Below are 24,911 nucleotides of genomic sequence, written 5' to 3'. Positions count from 1 at the left end.
TGTTCCTCTGATTTTCTTTTCCCACTAGTGTGAGAAAGTGAAACATTACTGAATAGCGCAGTATGAACACACTGTTTCATAAGAGGAAAATCCATAACAAGGAGTCGTATGGTAGCCACCGCCAATAAATTATGTGGCTACTCCCTCCCTCTCCCAAATTATGTGGCTATTGCGCCATAGTGAAATGGCATCTGAATGTAGTCACTCAAGAATGTAGAGTAAGACCAAGGCAGCATAGAACCCAACTGCTAGGGGCCATGGGAGTTTTGGCCCCCACAATAAAATATTTGATGGGTTCAGGCCCCTGCAAAGTTGATGTAAACTCCCATTCAAATGGTGTGTGTGCGCACTGCATCATGTGATCAGTTATGCAGGGCAGGGCTTACCTGGGCCCCCACAATATATTATTCAAGTTGGCACCCCTGCAAGGCCATGGTTCCCTCAAAATGCTGATGAGCTGCAGCTTCAGTCATCCCTTACCATTGGCAATGGTGGCTGGGGTTGATGGAAGCCAGAGTCCAATAAGATCTGGAGGGCATCACCTTGACTATCCCGATATAGAATCTCAGACTTTTCATAATATCACAGTGAACAATTTACATTTGTAGTGAAAATCTGTGGATCTATATAGTGAATGCATACACACAAATGCTTTCATCTCTGTAGGGGCTTGAATTGAAAGCAAAGTGTAAACTTTGCCACTTAGTAATGATAATATTCTGGTTATTTTCCTTTTCAATATTATTGTTTTCTATTTAGATTAGGGACTGGGCATTCTAGGTTTGTCCCCACCTTTTTAACAGAGGATAAGTTTGTATGGGATGTGGGTGGCGCTGTGGGTTAAACCACAGAACCTAAGGCTTGCTGATCAAAAGGTTGGCAGTTCGAATCCCCACGACGGGGTGAGCTCCCGTTGCTTGGTCCCTGCTCCTGCCAACCTAGCAGTTTGAAAGCACATCAAAGTGCAAGTAGATAAATAGGTACTGCTCTGGCGGGAAGGTAAATGGCATTTCCGTGCACTGCTCTGGTTCATGACCCGGAAGCTGTACGCCGGCTTCCTCAGCCAGTAAAGCGAGATGAGCACCGCAACCCCAGAGTCATCTGCGACTGGACCTAATGGTCAGGGGTCCCTTTACCTTTACCTTTAATTTTGTATGTACTATTAAACCATGGTTTAGCATTACAAGGACAAGCTGCAGTGAGACCAGGCTTGCATGCTCCTCCTCCCCAATTTGCTGCCTGAGATTAGTGCTGCTAATTAAATTAGTGCTATATAGCACTTGCATTGTGGTAATACTTCATTTATAGTTTCCATCACCTTCTTTTCTCCCCCATCTCTCAGCACTTCTGGTTGTGGCATTTCTTCTTGCTGTTGGTATTTTTTTCCTAAAGAAAGTTTTTGAAAATAGAAGAAGGTAAGCTGGTCGTAAATTCTTGTTTAGCACACTATTCATGTCCAACCCATTGCCAGTTTCTTCTCTGTAGCACCTTTGTTCAGTCATGTCTTGTGTCAGGGTCACATCTGGGGAGGGATGGTGTGTACAACAAAACAAAACTTGACTCCCCCCTTCTTCTGAGCATCCTTACTGTTTCTAGACCTGATGCAGCAAGTGGTCCAAGCTCTTTGCCTTGCTTACCAGGCTCTGGGATGCTTTGTGAAATCTTGTGGGGCCATCTGAGTTTTCACAAGAACTCACAAGACTCTCCCGGAGCCCAGTAAGCAAGTCTGAGAGCTTAAAAGCTCTTTCCACACCAGGAAAACTTAAAAGGAGCTTTTAATCTCTGCCTTTCATGCATTTGATTTGTTTTATTTCAACTGGCCGTCCTTCAACCACGTAAAGCTGAAATCACACATGCCAAATGCCTGGGAGTTGCAATCATACTTTTTTTTTTATCTGTTCTTATGCATTTGTAGATGCTTTAGGGTTTCTTCTTCTTCTTACAAGCATGTAGAAAGCAGGGGTGGAGAACAGCTTGTAGCCACTCATTGTAATAGTATTCTTAAATCCAACATACTGTACGGGATACATTGGAATACATTCCCTGACCTAGAGATGAGAATAACTCATCCTCTGCAAAAAATAGTGTTTACACAACACAGCAGAGAGGTACGTATTTGAAACCTGGCAAATAAAAGGTTAGGCTGCAATCTAAACACCTTATTTAGGGAGTAAGGACCACTGCCGATTGTGAAACTTTCTTCTGAGTAAGCATGTATAGTGTTGTGCTCTTAGTCATTCTTCTTCTTTATATGCCTGCCTCTTTCTTTTGCTTGTTCAGCCACTTGAATCAAGGAACTTTAAACCATGCAGTCTTATGAAATATGGTCTGCAGAAATAGGAAACAGCACAGCTGACTTTAGCATCAAAAGGTATTATTTTTAAGGTCATTTTAATGTTGAAAATTAAATTAAGTAGCAGTTGTGACTTTGCGAGGGAGAAGGGATTCTCTTTGTTCTCCTGACTCTGGAATCATTCATGCTCCTGCACCTCTACCCTTCCCAAAATAGTTATGGGGATTACAGTACAGTATATCTATGCTGCCTTTATACTGGGCAAGCTGGCTGATTCTCATGCAGATTTTCACAAAGAGATATGATTGCTTAACATATGAGGGATGGGTGGCTGAGCAAAGAAGCTTGAAGAGCATAAATTTTTTACACACATTTTCTTGCATGGCGAGTTTTCGTTTGATAACATTTCAAGCCTCCTGGAGAAGACATTCATAGAATAAATCAAGTCAAGTTCATTAATAGTCCACATATCTTAAAAGAACAAATATTTGATTTCATTCAGCTGAGTTTATTTCATTTAAAAGAAACTAAAAAATATATAAGAAAGCACAATAAAAGTATATTTTTAAAAGATTGGGACAAAATTGAAACCAGTGCCTCTTAATAGTTATGTAAAAAGTTGTTCCCAGATATTTATAACTTGATATACAGACTTCACAACTGATTTAGGGTGCTTCCAGATAAGGCTTGCCGATTGGAAGGTCGGCAGTTCAAATCCCCGCAACGGAATGAGCTCCCATTGTTCTGTCCCAGCTCCTGCCAACCTAGCAGTTTGAAAGCATGCCAGTGCAAGTAGATAAATAGGTACCACTGTGACAGGAAGGTAAATGGCGTTTCCATGTACTCTGGTTTCCGTCATGGTGTTCCGTTGTGCCAGAAGCAGTTTAGTCATGCTGGTCACATGACCCAGAAAGCTGTCTGTGGACAAAGGCAGCTCCCTTGGCCTGAAAGTGAGATGAGCGCCACAACCCCATAGTCACCTTTGACTGAACTTAACCATCCAGGGGTCCTTTACCTTTTACCTTACCTAATATTGTAAAACTGGTCGTGAGATAGCACAAATGGGTTACTGTACTAAAAAAAGTAATCCTTTTTTTCCTGGAAGGGGTAATCCAGGCTAAATGGAGGGAAATGTGTTCTAGCTAGCATTTTTTTTTGCCAACCACTAGAAGCACAAAGTTACCTAAGTGTGTTAGATATGACCATTGTTGAATGAATAAATCCCGGTTTCCTCCTATAGAGGGCACATGCTATCTTTTATGTTCTCTAATTGTACTGCTTTTTAAATATGAGGAACTTAATGTTTCCGTTGGTGCAGCCTGTTTCAGCGAAAAGAAAAGAAAACTTGTTGCCACATAAATAACACATTTTTCGCACGAGCCTGTTTACATTAAACCTGTTTCTTTGGTGATATAAAAAATTTCTATAGTTGCAGGTTATATATTTATTTACAGAATACTTTAAAAGAACAAGGTTGCATACACAATCTCCTGTTTGTAGCAAAAAAAATATGTTTTTTTCAATCCGAAATCATTCATACTTGTCCTCATAATGTTTTCACTCTAGATTGATTCTATATCTTGCATCCTGCATCTTGCATCCTGCATCTTGCATCTGTACACCACTAATAAACCAGCAAGCATAACACTGGAAGTAAAAACTTAAGATTAATCTTCATTTTTCCTTTTTCTTCATACAATTTGTGGATCATATTATGTTTTCTCTTCTTAGACTGCACTACAGTAGGGAGCTGTTGAGTTGAGGAGAAATGAGAAAAGCAACAGATTACCCCTGTATCAGCTGGTTTTGCATGCAAATGTAGATATTCCCTAGCTAGAAAAACATTTCCCTGAACTTTGAAGGCATGTTTGATAAGGCCTACTTACAGTATTAAATGTTACATAACTTTGACTTAGATTTGCATAGAGAGTCAAGTCTTTTATTGTCTTGGACAGAATCTAATTGGATGTACTGTATAAATAAAGAACCCATCCTATTTTTTGGCATCTAAGATTTATTTCTATTTTTTTGCCCATCTACCATAAGGAACAGCTAAAACATCACAAATTAGGAAATAAGCATTTGGGTTCACTAGAACTCTGTCTTCAGGCTTAAATGTTCATTAAAGACAAGAAAAGGGAAAATGTGTGTCATGGGCATATGTCATGAAACATATTTTTTCTTTTCTCTTCTCGATCTTTGGCTGGTTGACATTACTGAATATCCACCTTGAAGAAGAGTTCTGAGTAATTCAAAAGCTCACTCATTACATTATTGCAGTAATTTAAGAACTAACAGTAGGTATCCAATGTAATGCTTACAGTCGATTTTTTGGGAAGAGAAGCAAACCAAGACCACCTAAATATCTATATCTCCTCTGATCATACCCCTGATTACTTAAATGTATTTTAAAATTGTGTTCCTGGAAAAGTGCTTATAATGTTTGGCTCTGTTTTCTGCTGCCTTAAGAAAGGAAACAATTGAACATTATATCTCATTAATAGAGTTTATAAGCAATTTTCTTCCAGTGAGAATTTTTATTGGGATAGTCTTTGATATAGGTTGACACTAGTTCTCAACAAATCAAATTATATATACAAGGTGGTGGTTGCTGCCCCTGTGGTGCCAGGATTAAGCAATGAAAATGATTCAGTATAAACTGCATCCTATTTAATGGTGTTGTAATGAAAACCCATTAGGCTGCAATCTTATACCCATTTTACCTGGAAGTAAAGCCCACTGTACTTACTTTTGAGTGCATGTGAATCGTTTTGCACTTTGAATCTATATTTAGCTTATCTATATTTGACTTATATTTAACTTAAATGTTGGATCAATTTTATGGGTATATTAAATGGCCAGAGTTGCTAAGCGTTTGCCCAAGATGAGAAACTTTTTTAATACACTGGACTTTGGGTAATGCTGAAGCTGCTGTACCTCCACCAGTCTTCTTCCACATACCCCAGCTGTGGTGCAAAATTAGTCGTCCTCGCTTAGGTTGGTTGGAGAAGAAGAGGGTGGAGGCACAGAGGTTACAGATTTCCTCTGTGCATCAGAGTATATAAAAGCTCAGCCATTGTCTTAACGCAAGAATTGGCAAACCTGCTGGTCACAGTTTTGTTTACAATAAAGTTGCTAGGCATCTGACCTGGTTCTGGCCAAATAGGCATAGCCAGGGCCTGGGAGTGATGTACACCTGGAACATGCATCCAGGTATCCCTGTTGGCCTAAGAAGCTTTTAAAGGGATCTAGGCTTAACATATCACTTGTTCTGAATGATTCTTGTTCAGTGGGCTTCTTTTGTGGTCCAGTTATCCTATAGTCCACTTCTTTTGCCAGAACCTCGTGGTGTATTAACCTTGGTTGTGTATTAACCTGAATTCCCCTGGTACCTTCTTGGGCACCGTAGCTAGGAAGACACCTGAAGGTCTGGTTGAGAGAAGGGGCCCACAATCCAGTTGGCCACTGGCTCCTTGTTTATTTTTGCTGTGGCAATTTTGGGTAGCTCTTGAACCACTTTCTGGCTTGACACTTCCAATACCTGCACTCACCTATGGCTGGTATGTGAAGACCCTTGGTAAAGCCCTCTCAAAGGTAACCCACCATTTGGCAGTCTGGGAACAAATACAGAAGCAAGTGCAAGGCAGCAGGGTGTACTGGAGAGAGGTCAAGGGAGCATAGGACCTGAGGCTTGGGTGGGTGATTACTCCCTCTCTCCCACACCAGTGGAAGGGGCAGGGTGCCAGTATCCTTCCTTGGTCCATAGCCCCAGGGTCCTCAAAAGAAGCTGTGGGGGGCATGAGTACAGGTGCAAGTGGGTTGAGAGTGGAGAGCGAAGCAAAGTTCACACGTGTGCATGACCTTACATTGAGGTCTTTGGCAGACCTCTTGATTAGACTTTCAGCAAACATGGCGTAAGGGGTCCCGCTTGGAAGCAGGGCTTGTTTGTTTAAAGGCCCTCTGACCTCTCCCTGATATGGGGTCCACCAGCTTGAACCAGAAAACACTGTTACGCAGATTCCACATGGCATGGGGATTGCTGGAGGCCCTCTTATGGAAGGCTTTGTCATAGTGGAATACAGTGGTACCTCGGGTTACATACGCTTCAGGTTACATATGCTTTAGGTTACAGACTCCACTAACCCAGAAATAGTACCTCGGGTTAAGAACTTTGCTTCAGGATGAGAACAGAAATCGCGCAGCAGCGGCAGTGGGAGGCCCCATTAGCTAAAGTGGTGCTTCAGGTTAAGAACAGTTTCAGGTTAAGAACGGACCTCTGGAATGAATTAAGTACATAACCAGAGGTACCACTGTAGCCCGCTTGGTGGAATAACCTGAACCCTCTTTTTTTCATACCTCCAAGATATGGAGGTATGAAAAGATATTCCTTTTCCCAATTATTCCCAAGATATTCCTTTTCCCAATTCAGGAGGCAACAACGCAAAAAGGTAAATATAATAACCATTGGCCTCAGCCCTGACTAATTGCTACATGCCAATGGTGGGTGGGACAAGAGGGAAAGGAGATGGAGCAGCTGATGTACAGTGGTGCCCCGCAAGACGAATGCCTCGCAAGACGAAAAACTCGTTAGACGAAAGGGTTTTGCGTTTTTTGAGCTGCTTCGCAAGACGAATTTCCCTATGGGCTTGCTTCACAAGACGAAAACGTCTTGCAAGTTTGTTTCCTTTTTCTTAACACCGTTAATACAGTTGCGACTTGACTTCGAGGAGCAACTCATAGAACGCGGTGTGGAAGCCTTTTTTGAGGTTTTTGAAGACTTTGGTGATTTTTGAAGCTTTCCCAAAACTTTCCTGACACCGTGCTTCGCAAGACGAAAAATTCGCTAGACGAAAAAACTTGCGGAACGAATTAATTTCATCTTGCGAGGCACCTCTAACATTTTACAATAGGGTACTTTCCGGCCACGCAAAAGTTAGAGGACATCTCTCTGCTCTCCATCCAGGCAAACAAGAGGCATTATCACAGTTCAAGAACACGTTCCAGCCAGGCAAAAGCACTATCAGATTGCGCAGAGCAGAGCTGGGGAGGAAGCATTAGCTTTGGAGAGGGTATGGCCTGGGCTGATTCTTCAGAATAGAAAAGGCATAAGGACTTCCCTGCTTCAGGTTGGAGTGGGGCCAGGAGGAACCGCACATCATCAGGGGTGGGGTCAAATGCACAGCTCCACAACATGTTTATTTAGTTATTTATTGCCCATTCACGCAAGCAAGTTTTAACGGGGTGTTTTATCCTCACTTGAGTGTCTTCTCTCCATTGCTTTGCATTTTTGTAGCAAGTAATAAGACTTCTAACCAGGAAGTAAAGTCACTGTTATTGTTGGCATAGGGACAGCATTACAGTAAAAAGGAAGTTATTGATTTCCACTGAAAGCCAAACAAATATTATAGAAGTGAAGTACTTTACTGCTGAACTTAATGCAGGAGTAAGCTGTTTGAAAAGGCAGGTGTGAACACATCCATTTGTGTCCTTCAATTGCTAATATATTATTAGCTATACTCTGTTCAGCAACCGCAGGAAGAAGTCAGAAAGCGGAAAGGGTGTGGGAACTGAGCATTTTCATGACATCAGTACTGTGCCCATCCGTACTGAACATTTCAGAAAGATAACATCATTTTTTTAAATAGTCTGTCCAATAAAAAGAATCAGATTGTTTGTTTTATAAAAGGAAATCACATCCTCTACAGTGCCACGAGGTAGTCTCTCTGAAGTCAGCACTTAAGTCATAAACTATATTTACTTTAAAAATCATTATGGGCTAGTTTATGTGGAAATAGATTAACCATGGAAGGGTTAAATTACTCATTTGTGCCTATGGGCAGCTGACAGTAGTGATTTTCCTTAGGCAAAAATCTCCCTAAGTATTATTCTCAAATATATTTTTTGTATATCTGGTCTGCCCGCTGCACTATTCAGTAACAATAAAGCAGCCTCCCTTCACCCTAATTTCAGCCTTCCTGTGTTTATGCAGGGGTGTGTGTGTGTGTGTGTGTGTTGGGGGAGAAAATATATAGTTGACTGAGTGGGGGGAGCATATCCATCCATATTTTTTTAGCTTTTTACATTTTTATTCCATTTTTCCTTTAAAAACATTATATACAGGATTAGATTTGGGAGCGTGGGGAAACTCTCTGAGTTTATAATGGTGTCAACAAATTACTCATTAATCCCATAAGATGCTAGACTTAATTTCATAATGCACAGAACAATTCCTTTCACCATGAAATTTCAGCATTCTAAAAAAGGTGAAGGATTTAGAAAGATGAAAAGCTGCTTTCATCTTATTTAAAATACTTTTGTAGCAATTACCACAACAACACAATGAAATGGTTCCTCTTTGAGGGAACTAAAATGTTACGCTCCAGGAAAAAGCAGAATATCTGAAGAATTCTTTTGATTATACAAAATCTGGATGTCCCAACAGACCTTCAGGATGATAATTCATTTATTGCTCATTACTTTATCCCACCCTTTTTATTTTAGTTTATTTATTTAATTTCTATACTGCTTTATATTTTTAAGAAAAATCTCAAAGCGGTTTACAGCATATTAAATCAAGATCCTTCTTCCAAGATGCTAATATATGGTTATCTCACATTATCTGTAGGTTAGGCTGCGAAAGAGTGACTTAAGTGGGCAGTGCTATGGCAAGGTCTGCCGGGAAAAGCACCTTAGGATGCTACAGATACCTGGCTCAACCAGCATTGAGGCTCCTATGTTGGTTCAGCAGATGATTCACTGGTGTAACTTGTTCAGCTGGCTGCGCTGAAGCCAGTGTAAGTCCCCCCAAAAGGGGTATTCTGAGGCAGGACCAGAGAGTGGGGACTTAGGCTGTTTACCTTGTTCAGCTCAGTCACGTGACCTGGCAACTTGGCATAGACACTATTTTAAAACCTTGTTTTCCATCTACAAGGCTTATTATAGGCAAAGCAGCAGCAGCCCCACTGCTAAATGAGATTTGGACCTGGTGTAATGTTACATTGCCTTACCCAAAGGAACTGAATGAGCTTCATGCCGAATGGAGGTTTGAAGCCTGGTATCCCAGAGGAAGTCTTAACATTGGTCCATTAGGCTACACAACAAAGAGGTATTACTTGCTGCTCAATGTAAACTGATAATAAGTTTTATTTCATTAAGTGCTTTTGATCTCAGGGTTAAAAGATAACTAAGTTTTACTCAGACCCATTTAACTAAGTTAACCATGTTCATCATTTTTGGAGTAGGACTAGTATTAAATACAACCCAATGACAATACTTATATTTACTGTATCATGCCACAGAGTGAACAAGAACTGCGCATTGTATATATAGAGAGAGTGAGTGCCAAAGGTTTGGTAAGCAGCTGAAGGTATCAGCCTTAGAAAAATGAATGGGTAGAACAGTTTAAGCAGCACCCATGACATAAAGGTAGACTGGTAATTTTTTTCTAGAGATATTTATACTCTTTATTATTTCCTCATGTTGCTTTATAAAACTTATCCCCCATTTCCTCATATTGTGAAAGACATGAATATATGCAAAGCAGAGAGTGGGTGAGGCTGTAAGACAAATAAAAAAAATACCCTGCTTTCATACCTTGCTTTGCTTTGGATGATGCAACAGTTCTTCAGAAAGGGAGTAACAACAATTATTTTGGCAGGATTGCCAAGAATGTGGTCGTCATGCCAGTCCCTATGTCAAGGAATTGAATTTGACCTCATCACTTATACTGCTTTCTATCCTAAGTAGGCAAATCCAGCTAATCAGATTACTCCTTATCTGTTAGCTAACATAAATGCATAAGAAAGATAAACACATGAGAAGAACAATGTTGCATTTGTACTTCCTGCTTTTCTCCCACTGCCATAGCAAAATTCTGGGCTCAGGGCGGCTAACAAGCAATAATAAAAACAAGTTGAATGAATGTAACTTAAAAACAAGATTAAAATACAACATTAAAATATTGAAACATTAAAATAGTAAAATGTAGCCTCATCGCAGGAGGAGAAAGGAAAAGAAAAAAGAAAGAGGGGGAGGGAATCAAATTGGCTCCAAGCCAAAGGCCAGACAGAACTACTCTGTCTTACAGGCCCTGCGTAAAGAAATCAAATCCTGCAGGGCCCTGGTCTCATGAGGCAGAGCGTTCCACCAGGCCGGAGCCAGAGTTGAAAAGGCCCTGGCTCTGGTTGAAGCTAATCTAACTTCCTTAGGGCCCGGGACCACTAGGGTGTTGCTATTTATGGACCTTGAGGCTCTCCATGTGGCATACCGGGAGAGGCGGTCCCGTAGGTACGAGGGTCCTAGGCCGTGAAGGGCTTTAAAGGTCAAAACCAGCACCTTCAATCTGACCCTGTACTCCACCGGCAGCCAGTGCAGCTGGAAAAGCACTGGGTGAATATGCTCCCATGGCAGAGACCCCGTGAGGAGCCTCGCTACAGCATTCTGCACCCGCTGGAATTTCTGGGACAGCTTCAAGGGCAGCCCCGCGCAGAGCAAATTACAGTAGTCAAGCCTGGAGGTGACTGTCACATGGATCACTGTGGCCAGGTTGGGGCGGGAAAGGTAAGGGACCAACTGTTTACTCTTCAACTGTTAAGGAGTAAACACTACAGAAATATGTAGTACAATCCCTAAGACAGTTGGAGGGCGCCTTCTGACAACTCCTGCAGCCAAGTTGATACAAAACACTGCTCTGCTTTCCTTTAGACCATTATCAGCGTGACCAAGATGGGGGTCTTATCGTCTAGGCAGCACAGGACCTCCATACACACTGCCCAAGCTTGCACCCTGGGGGTAACTTTGGTGCTGCTAATGCAGCAGACGGCTTCACTCCTGGAGGCACACACCATTGCCTGTTGAGACAGATGGATGCCAGATTGTGTGCATATGTTTGCAGGGGTAGTGCTTGTCAGCGGCGTAGCGTGAGTTGTCAGCACCCGGGGCAAGGCAAGTAATTTGCACCTCCTAACCCGGGGCAGGGCAGGTAATTTGCGCCCCCCCTAACCCCTAACCTGCCGATCTGAGGCGAGTTGCCGCTGGCGCTGCCGCCCAAACCACGCCGCTTGCCCGGAGGAGGAGGGGGGCAGAGAGGCAAGTAAAATGCAACATGGCCCAGCAGCTGCAGCAGCGGAGGCGGGGCTGTGAGGAGGGGCTGTCTGGCGCGTCCTCCGCGGCCCTGACGCGCGGGGCTGAGAGCCGCTGCCTGCCGGACGCCTTCAGCCCGGGCGCGCGCACACCTTGTCGGTTCCATGAGACATGGGGCTCTGCTACAGCCTGCGCCGGAGGCTCTTCGGCGACTCCAGAGGCAGCGAGCGCCCCCCCCCAGATGTTGCGCCCGGCCCCCCTGGCACCCCCCATGCTACGCCACTGGTGCTTGTGGATGGATAGTGGCAGTCAGAATTGCCCAATCCTCTTCCAAGCCAAACTAATGAAGAGAACAGGAGAATTACAAAAACTTTACATACCGTATTTTTCGCTCTATAACACGCACCCGACCATAACACGCACGTAGTTTTTAGAGGAGGAAAATTCGTAGGCATGCCACCCGTAGGCATTCCCTCCATAACACGCACAGACATTTCCCCTTACTTTCTAGGAGGAAAAAAGTGAGTGTTATGGTGCAAAAAATACAGTTCTTGCTTCATTGAAACCATAGCAGTAGCCGGGCCGTACCAGGCCCTGTAGGGCGACTGCTTGGAAATGATACCAGAGTGCAATACTGTGGGGTTCACTTAGGTCCTATCTGCACTATACATTTAAAGTAGGATGCCTTCATCTGCCCCAGATGCAAGAAAACATGTCTCTACTGCATCATACTCTACTCCAGCATAGGCAGGCAGTGCAGCCTTCCAGCACTTTGACTTCACCCCTAAGGGCACACTCCTCCATTGTCACCTGAGGCAGATGGATGCCAACCAATAACACTTTAAACAGTCATGGGATATGTAGTTGGGAAGGGCGTTGAGAGTTAGGGGGCTCTTATTCCCCTCCTAGTGCTAATTTCCAGGGTTTCTTGGGAAGTGGGATTGATTGTTAAACCACTCTGAGAATTACAGGTCCCCCAGTCCCCCAGTCCCAACACCAGGAGCAGCTGGACACGCCCCAGCTTGGGCTGCCATGCACGGAGCCCGTTATCTCTTCTCAGGGGTCAGAGAGCACACGGCTTTTATCCAGGCCTAAACAACAGGGCGCCTTTCCCCCTCAGTTATGGTTTCGCCCACATTTTTCACCCGCCAATCCCGAGCGCGCTCTTGCCCGCAACCTCCAACCAGCACGCGCGCAGCAGCCTTGGGGCGTTAGCTAATGCCGGGAACCAATAACGGCGGAGGCGGTTCCTCCTGTGGCTCCCCCCCCCCCGCCTTCCTCTCGGCGGAGCCTCTGAGGCGAGGCCACTGCTCACGCCCCTTGGCCGGAAAAGCGCGCCGCCGCCTCTCCCTTCCCGTCGAGTCGTCGTTTCCTGGGCCCGCTCCGTCGCTTTGCTTTTCAGCTGCGGAGGGAGCTGCGGCGGCGCTTTCTCTTTCTCTGACTCCGGGCTCTCTCTCTCGTGCGATGGCGCCTCTTCCCGGCTTCCCAGGCAGGGGGCGGTTTCCGTTAGCGCTGCTGCTGCTGCTGTTTTCCTCGCTGTCCAGAGTTCAAGGTGAGGCGGGGGGGGGGCCTTCGGGATGCCGTCTCCCTCCAGAGCCGAATCATGTCCGAGGGCGAAGCAAGGCTTTCTTGGGGATGGCGAAGGCAATTCCCGCGTCCAGGGCAGGAGGGAACTAGGAGCCTGTCTATGTTTACCTGAACTTTGCTCTTTTACTATTCCCACGTGTTTGTTCATATTCTGCCTTCTGGAGCAACAAAGATCTGCTCCGCCTTCTGCTGTGACAGCACTTCAGATATTTGGAAACAGCCACCACGTCTCCCCTTAAATCTTCCGTTTTTCTAGGCCTTACTTCATAAGACCTTTAACTATACTGGATGCGGTACTCTTGACATGCTGCTGGGGCATATGAATAATGTGTTGCAATTCTGGACAAGCCCAGAGCTTCCCTGACCTTGGTGTGGGTCCTTTTTGCTTTCTTCTTCCTTTATCTTGTACTGTTTTCAAGAGTCAAAAGCAAATAACAGGGAGCCTCCTTGACTAATGATGTCAGTACTAAGATAGGCAGCCAGGCAGTGCTAGACACAGAGCCACATAAGATCACTGCATGCAGGGGAGGGCTCTTAATAAAAAAGTGACAGCCTGCCTACCTGATGCAAGAGCTTGTGTCATAAATGAGCATCCATGGTATTCACAACATACCTTGGTTTGAACACTGCAGCATGCTCTATAAGCACATTGGACATGTGCTGGACAGGCCTGGCATTTGAATACTATGTGTTTGTTTCCTTTTGCTGTCTCTTTGAATACAATTTTTATTGCATGGACTTGAAGTAGTAGTGAGACAGCTGCCTAACATTCCAAATGACATTTGCAGTTACTACAAAACATGTAAATTTATTTGGTGCGTTATATGTCACTAAAATTTAAGGGTGTCATTATCTTGTTGCTTCCAAAACTTCCTAAGCAGGAATAGCCAAGTATGAAGCGCTGAAGGTAAATATGTTTTTTTGTACATCGCCTCACTTCCAATAAGAGGATTGTGTATTAATTCTTGAAAAGCTGAAGGCCATACTTTGGCAATAATATATGTATTTTAGGGTCAACCAAAAGGTCACAGGCAAGGTTTCAAATGAACTAGGATTTTGTTGGGGATTTGTCATGATTGCATCACAGGATTGGAGGAAGAAAACATAGATGTAAGAATTTGCAAAATTAATTAATGTTTTCATCTACTCAAGATCCTTAAAAAACCCCCAATGTTGCAATAGTTAATTGCTTACAGCTCTAGTAAATTTGTTGTGAAGAAAATAGTTCTTAATGTATGATGAAATACGTTTCTTTCTTTCTTAAAGCATTTCAGCTAGCTACTGCCTTTTTGAAAAGCATGTAATTCTTTGGCAACCTGACACTAGACTCACAAGCAGTGTGTGCAATGGGATATTAAACATGCTTCAGTGGATAGTCCCCTTCATCTTTCAGGATTTTGGCCCAGTACAGTAAGGCTGCAGTCCTATCCTCACCTTCAAGCAAGCCCCAATGAAGTCAGTAGGGCTTACTTCCAGGTAGCTATGGTTATGATTGCTCTGTAAGTCTTTCTGTTGCCAGTCTTGTTCCAACAATGCTCTGTAAATGAAATCCAGGAATCTATTAGGACATGGCTCTCATTAGATCCCATTAGAGGAAAATCTCGTAGACATTTCTTTATGAATCATCTAGTGTTCAATGCTACAATGAACCTTGACTTCGCTCCCATAGCTTCTAAGCTTCCTATCAATTTTTATTTCCAGGTGATTGCACCCATCTAAATGTACCTAACGCAAGTATACGGACGGGCGATACAAAAGACAGTTATCCTGTTGGGACTACTTTGCAGTACCGTTGCATTCCAGGTTATGAGCCTATTCCTGGAGTGACTCTTTCTCTTACGTGTCTTGCCACTTCAAGATGGTCAACAGAAAATCCAAAGTTTTGTCAAGGTGAGTTTCACTTTGCAGAATATGTAAAACTATCGAACAACCACCTTAGATCAGAGCAGTGGATTAGAGGAGATCCAGACACTTCAAAAAGTTAGGAAATAATACAGAAGGGTTTTCTATTGTAGTATGTTGAGGCCTTAAATTGGGAAACTAGAATATTCTAAGTATTACTCCTCCCAGTGGTGGACAGGTTGTGGATGCCCTTGGGACTGTAGTCACAGCGGTGCTTCTGAGAAACAAGAACAGAGAAATAGCATCCTGGGAAGAACCCCAAAGTTTGCAGAAGTACTAAATAACAACTTTTAAGAAACTAAAGAGGCAAAAATAGCCTGATGAAGATGGAACATGAACTATAAAAAGAATAATAATAAATTTTATTTATACCCCGCCCTCCCCAGCCAGAGCCGAGCTCAGGGCAGCTAATGCCAATAAAATCACTGTAAAAACATAATAGGGTAAAAAGAGGGGGGGGGGGAGGAAAAAAAAAACAACCCAATTTAAAATGCAATTTAAAATGCAGCCTCATTTTAAAGTAGCTGATAAGGTGGTTATCAGGTGGTTGGCTAACAGCCGGGGGTGGGAACTGAATGGAGAGGATGAATTTGTTTGGTGGAGAAAGGGCCTGACTGGCTGTCTACAAACCTTCTCTTGGAAGGTGACGGAATATCACAGCATTTTGTTGTGGCTGGTCCTATTTGTTCTTTCTAATGCGGTTTCTTTCTTGTCCTTTGCACTGTTGGCCATTATTTAATTTGATTCCAAAGTTCCATACACAGAAAAGTATTTCCTTGTGTTTAAACTGAACCTGTGTTACATTAAGCATGATGTGTCCTTCCTAGTTCTAGAATTAGATGTAATGGTAGGCTCCTGTTCTCTATTCATTGCCACATTCTGCATTCAAATGCATTTTTCTTGCATATCTCTGAAGTATTCCCTTTTAAATTTAACAATGATTACACATAGATGAGGGTTCTGCTTCAAGCAATCCAAATATATAAAAGATGAGATTGACCCAAAAAAGGCTTAAAAATGGCCTTGAGATGTCAACATGTTTGATATACTGTTCTGATTGTTAAGCCATATTAAATAACTTTTACTAGCTATAACATCTTATTTTCCAAAGCTTTGTTCATGTGACTAATTCTGTTCAAATTTATAAGGTTGCTCAATTAACATACAATTAACCAGTAGGAATTTATTGCTCCTTGTTATGTTCTGAACAACCTCTTACTCTCCAGTACCTCATATCTGTTGCTCATTTCCTTCTCTATCTGATCTTAAGTCCCTATCTTGCCCACCTAACACACCTTAATTGGATTTTTGAGGAGGCTGTGTCATGTATTTATAGTATACGACTGTGACGTAAAGCTCAGAAAGACCAGAGTGGTGATGCAGTGCTGCGAAATTCCACCAGGGTGGTGTAGCTTGTAGGGCGCTGGCTGCAGGTGCAGCTTGCCTGAGGGAGGGGAAGTCAGCACTTTGGGAGGGAAAAGGAAAGGCAGTTGAGAGTTGATGTTCTTTGTGTTTTGCTGGATAGGAGCATAACTCCTGAGCTGTGTGAGAGGGATCTGTTCTGAGGATCATATCTGTAGCCAGGGAAGGAAGTCTCTGAGCTTAGTTTGAAAGATAGTGATAAGTGCCTTTTTTAGGAGTATACAGACAAGAGAAAAACTGGGAAATTGAATAGGGGACAGGAGAAAGAGTTTTTAGGGAACACTCTACTTGGGTCTCCATTCAGTAAGAAGCCTCAGGAATGTGATTTATAAAAGGTTGGGAAACCATGTTGAAGAACCCAAGTATTAAGACCTAAGCTGTAACATCTATACAATTAAGTTTTAGGAACTGGAGTGAAATAACTGAAAAGAAGCTGTGTGTGTGCCACCTTCTTTGGAAGCCTATAACATCCACTAAATTTAATTTAATATAAATAGTCTGTTTCTTGAAAGATTTCTATCTCCTTACACATCCTTTGTTTTACCAGTTTTGTTCTGTAAAATAAAACCTTTTTTTCCTATTTAATTTCTCCAAGTACCAGAGTTCTCCTCATAAAAGCAAAAAATTAACCAGTAGTTAATAGTTGGTTCACCTCAGTTTCACAGCCCAAAGCTGTGAGAGACATCGGCAGCAACGCCAGACCTGTGGGAATGCCTGGCCTATAAGGGACTTATATCTGGCTGATTTAGCACCCATTTCCAGGCCAGGAGATTCAGCAGCAGAGTGGTTGTCAAAACATCTAAGAATGACGGTAAAACCGATATACCTCTTGGCCGTGTCCTAGTGAGTCTTCTCTGCTTTATTGTGTTTTTATATTAAATATATAGTAAGCTTCCGTGGACAACAATTAGCTGTAAATAAATAGTGAATAGAAATTGTATTAGGCAGCTGCTACAGCAACCTCTTTCCTGAGATGTTTAAACTAGACCTGAAGGTTGAACTAGCTTCTTTAGCTGGATGCTTTAGCTGAGATTCCTGCATTGCAGGAGGTTCGACTAGATGACCCTTGGAGTCCCTTCCAACTCTACAATTCTATGATTCTTACGATATCATGATGATGAGAGGTGTCAGCAATGACAGCTGTTTTCCTTAAGCGGGTGGGAAGGATCTTGTGTATTTAGCATTTTGGAGGTCCTCAACTTAAAATAATGACTAGATGCTGCCCCAGCCTGATTTTTCCCCCACCATGGCTGGAAATGTAAAATTTCTGAAAAGTTGAAGGAATTTGGGGGGGGGGGGCTGACATTCTAGGCATGAGGTGGACTGACCGGAAAATATGCACAATGTTTTCTTATTGGATATGACTTCATTATTTTAAGAATATAAGTGCACAATAGCCTAGTAGGCACACAAAACTACTGTACTTAAAAGTACTGTACAGTGGTACCTCGCAAGATGAATGCCTCGCAAGACGAAAAACGCGCAAGACAAAAGAGTTTTCCGTTTTTTGAGTCGATCCGCAAGACGAATTTCCCTATGGGCTTGCTTCGCAAGACGAAACGTCTTGCGAGTTCTTGCGAGTTTGTTTCCTTTTTCTTAAAGCCGGTAAGCCGCTAATAGCCGTGCTTCGCAAAACGAAAGAACCGCAAGACGAAGAGACTCGCGGAACGGATTAATTTTGTCTTGCGAGGCACCACTGTACTTAACTGCCCTGTCATATTCATATGAAGGCTGGTAGATCAATTTAATTAATTAATTAAAGTATAACTGTTAAATTTATTTGAACAAAATGCCTTAGTTTTGTTTGAGATAAACACAAGGGTATGGAAGCAGTATTACAACTTTGTAGTCAACAAAAGAGAATTTTTAATTATCTCAGGTGTCTTCTTTTTTGATACTAGACAGTGTCAGCACTAACAAAACTTAGAACATCTATTTGCCAGAGGTGACAAAAGGATAAGCGTACAATAAGGGAAGAAATGATCTTTCAGCTGCTTTCGACTCGTGACGGAGAAAAGAAACAACCCTAAAGGCCGGATGCAGCCAACAGATGACCTTATTATGAAAAACCAATAAAACTGGATACCTGTTAGAGAAGATAGTATTTTCAAGAGTGTTTCCAGACTGTCTCTATTTTGCAGGTGGGATCCAATCTAATACCCACAAATTCAGACAGCGCAGTGTATTTGGTGCCTTTGTGCAGCAAACCTGCTGCTTTTAAAAAATAGGCTTCTTGCAGTAAAGTGTGACAGGAAAATGTACTGAAGATTGTGGTATAACAGTTTTTTGACACAATGTTGTATAACCTCTCTACACACACAAAAAGCATGAATGCTCTAACAGGTCATCTGGAAATGACCATGGTTCCTGTAGTGTTGTTGGCATCCAGCTGTCTCAAGAGATGTGAGCAGCACCCAAATTACCTCCTAGGGATGCAAGCTTGGGTGGTGTGTAAGGATGTGCTGGGGAGCCCAGACCACCTCTTTTTATGTAAAAAAAATGTTTAGAATTTTTCCATCCCCCCCAAATTACATTATAACAGATATCATAATTCACCAATCCCAAATTATCCCTCCCCTCCCCCCCGACTTCCCTCAACCTCCTTTTTCTAGTTTATTTTCAATATCAAATCCTGCTTATTTCCTTTCCATTCATTTTTTATATTTAATCTTATAATTTATATAAATTTTGTTATTTGTAAATGTTTACTCAAAACCTGCTAATGAGTCCAATTCTTTGCATTGTTTCTGTAGATAAACCGAAAATGGTTCCCAATCTTCTTTAAAGGATTTTTTGTCCTTATTTCTTAGTCTGTCAGTTTTCCAATTTCAGCATATTCTGTAAGTCTTTCTTGCCATCCTTTTTTTGTTGGTATTTTATCGCTTTTCCATCTTTGTGCCAATAACATCCTTGCCGCAGTTGTAGCATACATAAAAAGTCTATGTTTCCCCTTTGGCAAATCTTGACCTAAAATTCCTAGCAAAAAGGCTTCTGGGATTTTAACAAAAGTTAGTTTAAACATTTTTTTCATTTCATTATATATCATTTCCCAATAATTTTTAACTATTTTACAGTTCCACCATAAATGATAAAATGTGCCTTACTTCTCTTTACACTTCCAACACTTATAGGAGCTTGATCTATACATTTTTGCCATTTTCATTGGAGTAATATACCAACGGTAAATCATTTTCATATAATTCTCTTTTAATAATAATATGTTGTTGTTGTTTAGTTGTTTAGTCGTGTCCGACTCTTCGTGACCCCATGGACCAGAGCACGTCTTTCTCTGCCTCCCACAGTTTGGTCAAACTCATGCTGGTAGCTTCGAGAGCACTGTCCAACCATCTTGTCCTCTGTCATCCACTTCTCCTTGTGCCCTCAATCTTTCCCAACATCAGGGTCTTTTCCAGGGAGTCTTCTCTTCTCATGAGGTGACCAAAGTATTGGAGCCTCAGCTTCACGATCTGTCCTTCCAGTGAGCACTCAGGGCTGATTTCCTTAAGAATGGATGCGTTTGATCTTCTTGCAGTCCATGGGACTCTCAAGAGTCTCCTCCAGCACCATAATTCAAAAGCATCAATTTAATAATATACAGTCAGTAAATTTCAAATTTACTCTCCATAATTTCTCCCAGTCCTCTAATTGTATCTTCTGCCCACTTAATCATTGTGGATTTCACCTCCTAATCTTTGGTCTCCCATTCTAATAAAATACCGTACTATATATCTTTTTTTAATAGTTTAAAATTTTCATCTACAATTTCATTCTGGAATCTAGATACTGTATAACAAAAATCTTTCTTGTTATCTTCTTTAACTATCTCATTTAATTTTTGATATTGCAACCAATCTTGAACATGTTTTCTTATTTCATCAAAAAATTTAAGTTTCAATTTTCCTTCTTTCTCCTCTAACAACTCTCTATATGTAGGGCAGACTTTTTCCTCTATTTATTTTTTTGACTATTATTATTTCTATTGGCCCACTTTTGGCCTCATTAATGTGGTCGAAAGGAAAGCGGAGCAATTTGTTTGGCACCAGCTTGGCCTCAAGAGGCTTACAAGGCGCCATCCAACCGTCTTTGGGAGTCTGCTCTATATAGGATTTACTCCTTAGCCTTTTCTTCTCCTGAAGATATCCTGCAATGCAGCGGAGCTTTCCTTCTCCTAGCTTTCCTTCTCCTAGATGGGCTACCTTCCAAGGTTGAGGAGCCCCATCTGTCCCTAATCTGTCTATAGGATACCCTTTTTTAAAAAATGAATGAATGAATCAAGGTTTCATGTGCTAATGCTTGTTCTGATTTTTCTTTTAGGAAGGCTATGCCCTGCTATATCTCTTGAGAATGGCAGAATAGTAAAGGCAACAGACTTGCGATTAGGTGATGAAATAACTCTAGGCTGTAATGAGGGGTGAGTTTTAAGTCAACGTTTGTAACACCTTGCTTTGTGTAAAACTCCTGGGAGTGGTTGGTGACAGACACATATTAACTGCTACCATATTAAACATTACTGTACTCTTAAAAATCTGCTCTATCTTATAATTATAATCATGGGGGTCCACAGAGAGGGTATGGAGGGGAGTAAATGCTCCAAATAAATTAATAAAGGGAACAGATCTACTGTTTCTGGTTGATTTTACTACCCAAGCAGTGGCAATTTGTATTCAGATTTTTCATTTTGTTTCCAGGCAGCCCTCTGTTTATGCACATTCAATATGGGAGCAACTGTGTATATGCACATTGCACCGAACCTGGAAGTGACCTGCAAAAACATCATAAAGATGTCACTGAAACATCATGGGGTGGAGCAGGGTGTTTGCAGGTTCTTTCCAATGGGTTTTAATTAAACATGATTTAACCAGCATGCACAGTGCTTTGGAACGTAACCCCGGTTAAACAGGGCTGCCCATAATTCTCATTTTGCAGAACCGCTGTCTTTCTATGGTTGGACGGCATCTGAATGTCTTTCCAATCACTACTGAAATCCTCAATTCTTTCCCTGTTTCCATTTGCTCCTTGCAGCCCTTAAGTGATTGCACTGCTGCTACAAGCCACTTCACAGCTCACTTCCCAGAAAAACAATATGCCAGAATAGCACCATTACCATTAGACAATAATAATAATAATAATAATAATAATAATAATAATAATAATAATTAATAATAATAATTTATTAGACTACACTTCAGGGTTGTCATGTATTACTCTTAACTTCTCCCTTTCTCCAGGAAAATAGCAAAATAGATATAAGAATATGTTGCAGGGCTTGTTTTAACCCACACCTTTGCAGTCACAGTCCTGCCCCTTGCAATATGGTAAAATAATGAAGGGTTTTACAGATAGTTGTGTTGGTAATGTGATTTTTTTTAATGGTAATCAAAGGTGGGGACTCGCATAGTTTTAATGAAATACTACATGTTTAAAAGATAATGAATTCCTGCCTTTACTGCTCCCCTTTGTTTTTAAGGTGACATTCCACTCCCCATCATAGCGCAGTGCAAAACCTCATTAGATACCTGAATTGCATTTCAAGTAGTCCATATTGACCTGAGGAAGTGCACTATAATGAAATTAGAAAGCCCAGGCTCTCTTATGAAAGCACTACAGCCTATCATCCAAGCTATCAAGGTTTTTATGTTGGTATGACTTTACCTGGGCACTCCTTTTGAAACAAGAAATAATTCTGTATTGTAGAGTGAAGTGAATTGCTAGGTTGTTTCAACTTAGACTGACAGCAACCAGAGACAAGACTTTTCAGTTGCAGTACCCCATCTATGGAATCCTCTCTTCAGGAAACTTCTCCTGGCCATATTTTTGTAACATTTCAGCAGCAACAGAGACTTTTTACTTGGACTTACTACTTGAACAGATTTTAATACTACTGCTGTTAATATGCTATACTACTGCTGTTAATATTCGTACTGCTGTGTTGTTTCTTTCTGCTTTTGTACTGGTGGTGGTTGGTTCCATTATTTTCTTTTTGTGTCAACTAGCAGAATTGTGACACTGTAGGGGAGAGTATAGTCTAAATAAGGTATATGTACTGGCTAAGATATATCCTCTATCTGCACACCTACAGCCTTTGCACTAAAATATAAGGTTTCTCTTTCCCTTTAGGTACAGAATAATAGGCCAAAAGACTCTTCGATGTTCCCTTATAGACAGCAAAGTTGTTTGGAATAGAGATCTTCCACTTTGCCAACGTAAGATGATTTGTTAATTCTAGCTTATTAAGGTTAATCTCAATGTGTTATAGTGTGGCTCTGTTTATTGCAAGTGTGCAAGTGTCCTCAACCAATATGTAAACTCAGGATACTTTCTGATCTTGTTCCAGATACTCACCATAATTGTTGTTTCCAACCAGCTGGCTGTATTTCTAGCTTTCCCCAGAGCAGGAAATTTGTGCAATGAAATAACATGTGTTAGTTGACAAAATCACATGCTACTGGGAATTCATGAAATTGGTATTAGAGGAGAGAGGATTTAGATGCATAAGATATTAGAGCAGGGAACCTCTGCCGTTCCTTGCAAATGGGTATATTTCATCAAGAACCCTACACAGCCTGTTCATTAAGCAACTTTTCAGTGTTCCTAGAAACAGAAAGGATTTGTCCCTCTCAATCTAGTATTTAAGTTTTAGTGGAAGTAATGGAAGCAACTTTGCTTCAGTATCATTATTCAGAGAGGATCTGAGGGAATAAAGCAGTGTATATAGAACATCCACACATTGGTGAAAGGGGTTAGTTTGAGGACCTCCAGAAGATCCTCTTCTGTGGTGATCTTGTATAGGGTGGTAGAGAACCATCCCTGTAGGAAAAATGGGATAAAATATAATAATAATAATAATAATAACAACAACAACAACAACAACAACAATAATAATAATAATAATAATAATTTATACCCCGCCCATCTGGCTGAGTTTCCCCAGCCACTCTGGATGGCTCCCAATCAAGTATTAAAAACAATACAGCGTTAAATATTAAAAACTTCCCTGAACAGGGCTGCTTTAAGCAGATTAAAGAAGTAAAAAATTATTAGACTTTAACATATTCCATTTTTTAAAACCTATTTTTCTTGGGCTCACCTTTTTGCTTGGGTGTTTAAAACTTAACAATGGCCTGTGAGGAGTCTGAATTTGCGTCATTCACTGGTTGCCCCATATCATTTTGGGGGACCTATCTTCTTCTGGTGTTAGTATTCCACATGTGTGTGGATTGAGGAGGAATTGGCCGGATTATGAACCTTGATTACTGGAAGCCTCCTGAAACATCATTTAACTTTTCAGCTGAAACAGTTCCTTCTTGGCAACTTTGCATAGCTTTCAAGTGGCTTTGCCGGGCAGGAATGTTCTCTCCTCCTTCCAGTGGTTTTCAGGGGTTCAGGCTTTGTTATTTCTCTGTGTTCAGCTGTGAAGACAGCCTTGTCTTCATTGACATACACGGGGAGAAATAAAGGCTGTACCCCTGGTAATAGTGAGGAAGCTGAGGATAGTGGAATCCCTACACAAGGGGCCACAAGGACCATCCTGGGGAGCGGGGGTTCCTGCTCAACTGTTTTCAGAGGACAGCTTTTATTCCCTGGTTTTACTGCCTCCATAAATTTCCGTGAAGAAAATAAAGCCCACTGTAAAAATAAAAACTGGGAGGAAGTTTTCTCCATCAAGGAACCTAGGGGCAACAGAGTTCTTGGTTGTGGGTTGGCTTTCTTCTTCTTGTGTGTGTACTATTTATCCCTCCCCCCCCTTTCAACAGCTTTCTTGATAACTCTTTTTTCTATAGCTATCCCTGCTCTGAAGTTGGCATGGGGGCTTTGGTAGCTTCCCCTGTGTATATTTAGGGGCAACCTGCTTCACAGAAGACCCAGTTTCATTGGAGGTGGTGGAAATAGCTTCACAACAGCCTACTGTTTCAATGTTTGGCTGTCATCCAAAATGGATGCATATGCCTATAATAAGTATCAAATGATTACTTTATAAAATGATACATCTTTTCAGTGAAAATAAATTTAGTCCAAATATCCCCCCTAATAGGGATGCTCTTGCAGTTGTAGTCTAACTGAACTGTTAATGTTGCTTCTGCTTCCCAGGAATCCCCTGTTTCCCCCCTCCTGACATTGCCAATGGCGAACACACTGGCAGAGGTTTCCATGAGTTTGACCATGGCACAGCAATAACGTATACCTGTAAGCCTACTTTCTCCCTTATTGGAAGCCCAACCATTACGTGTTCAACTGCTGCAGATGGTATAAATGGAGAGTGGCGTCCAGCTGCACCTGAATGTAAAGGTGATGGAAATTTATGCTTAGTAGCTTCCTTGTGATACGTTAATGTAAATAAAGTTCTTGCTAGAATGAACTATATTTGTAAGCTGCTGCTGCTATTCAGCCTCTGAGGTTTTCAGTGGGATTGAGATGCAGTATGAGATGTGCAATAGCATTGCCCCCTCAGTGAGTAGCTTGTTTTAACCTGAGTTATTTTGAGGGAAGCTTATGGCCTGATCCAGTCAAGGATAGCCACTATTAAGTCACATTGAAAACAAAGAAACTTAGATTTAGTTGTGAGTAATTTATTCCATCGAGGGACGCGGGTGGCGCTGTGGGTTAAACCACAGAGTCTAGGACTTGC

The 24,911-nt window shown here is 41.7% G+C and overlaps 1 protein-coding gene across 13 annotated transcripts in view; it reads left to right on the top strand.

The window, feature by feature from the left end:
• Positions 1-24,911, top strand: part of LOC310709369 (membrane cofactor protein-like) — a 55,870-nt gene that overhangs the window by 15,630 nt on the left and 15,329 nt on the right. For all 13 annotated transcript variants that reach the window (XM_083508909.1, XM_083508912.1, XM_083508908.1 and 10 more), the window contains 4 exons: positions 14,663-14,851; positions 20,600-20,696; positions 22,403-22,488; positions 24,374-24,571. In XM_083508909.1, coding sequence (XP_083365035.1) covers positions 14,663-14,851; positions 20,600-20,696; positions 22,403-22,488; positions 24,374-24,571 — 570 coding nt within the window. The remainder of the gene's footprint in view (positions 1-14,662; positions 14,852-20,599; positions 20,697-22,402; positions 22,489-24,373; positions 24,572-24,911) is intronic.

The sequence above is a fragment of the Podarcis liolepis genome, assembly GCF_965112155.1.
Source record: "Podarcis liolepis genome assembly, chromosome: 6".
In the NCBI taxonomy this organism is placed as follows: Eukaryota; Metazoa; Chordata; class Lepidosauria; order Squamata; family Lacertidae; genus Podarcis; species Podarcis liolepis.
The sequence above is the reverse complement of the archived record's forward strand: the minus strand, read 5'-3'. Positions and strand labels throughout refer to the sequence as shown.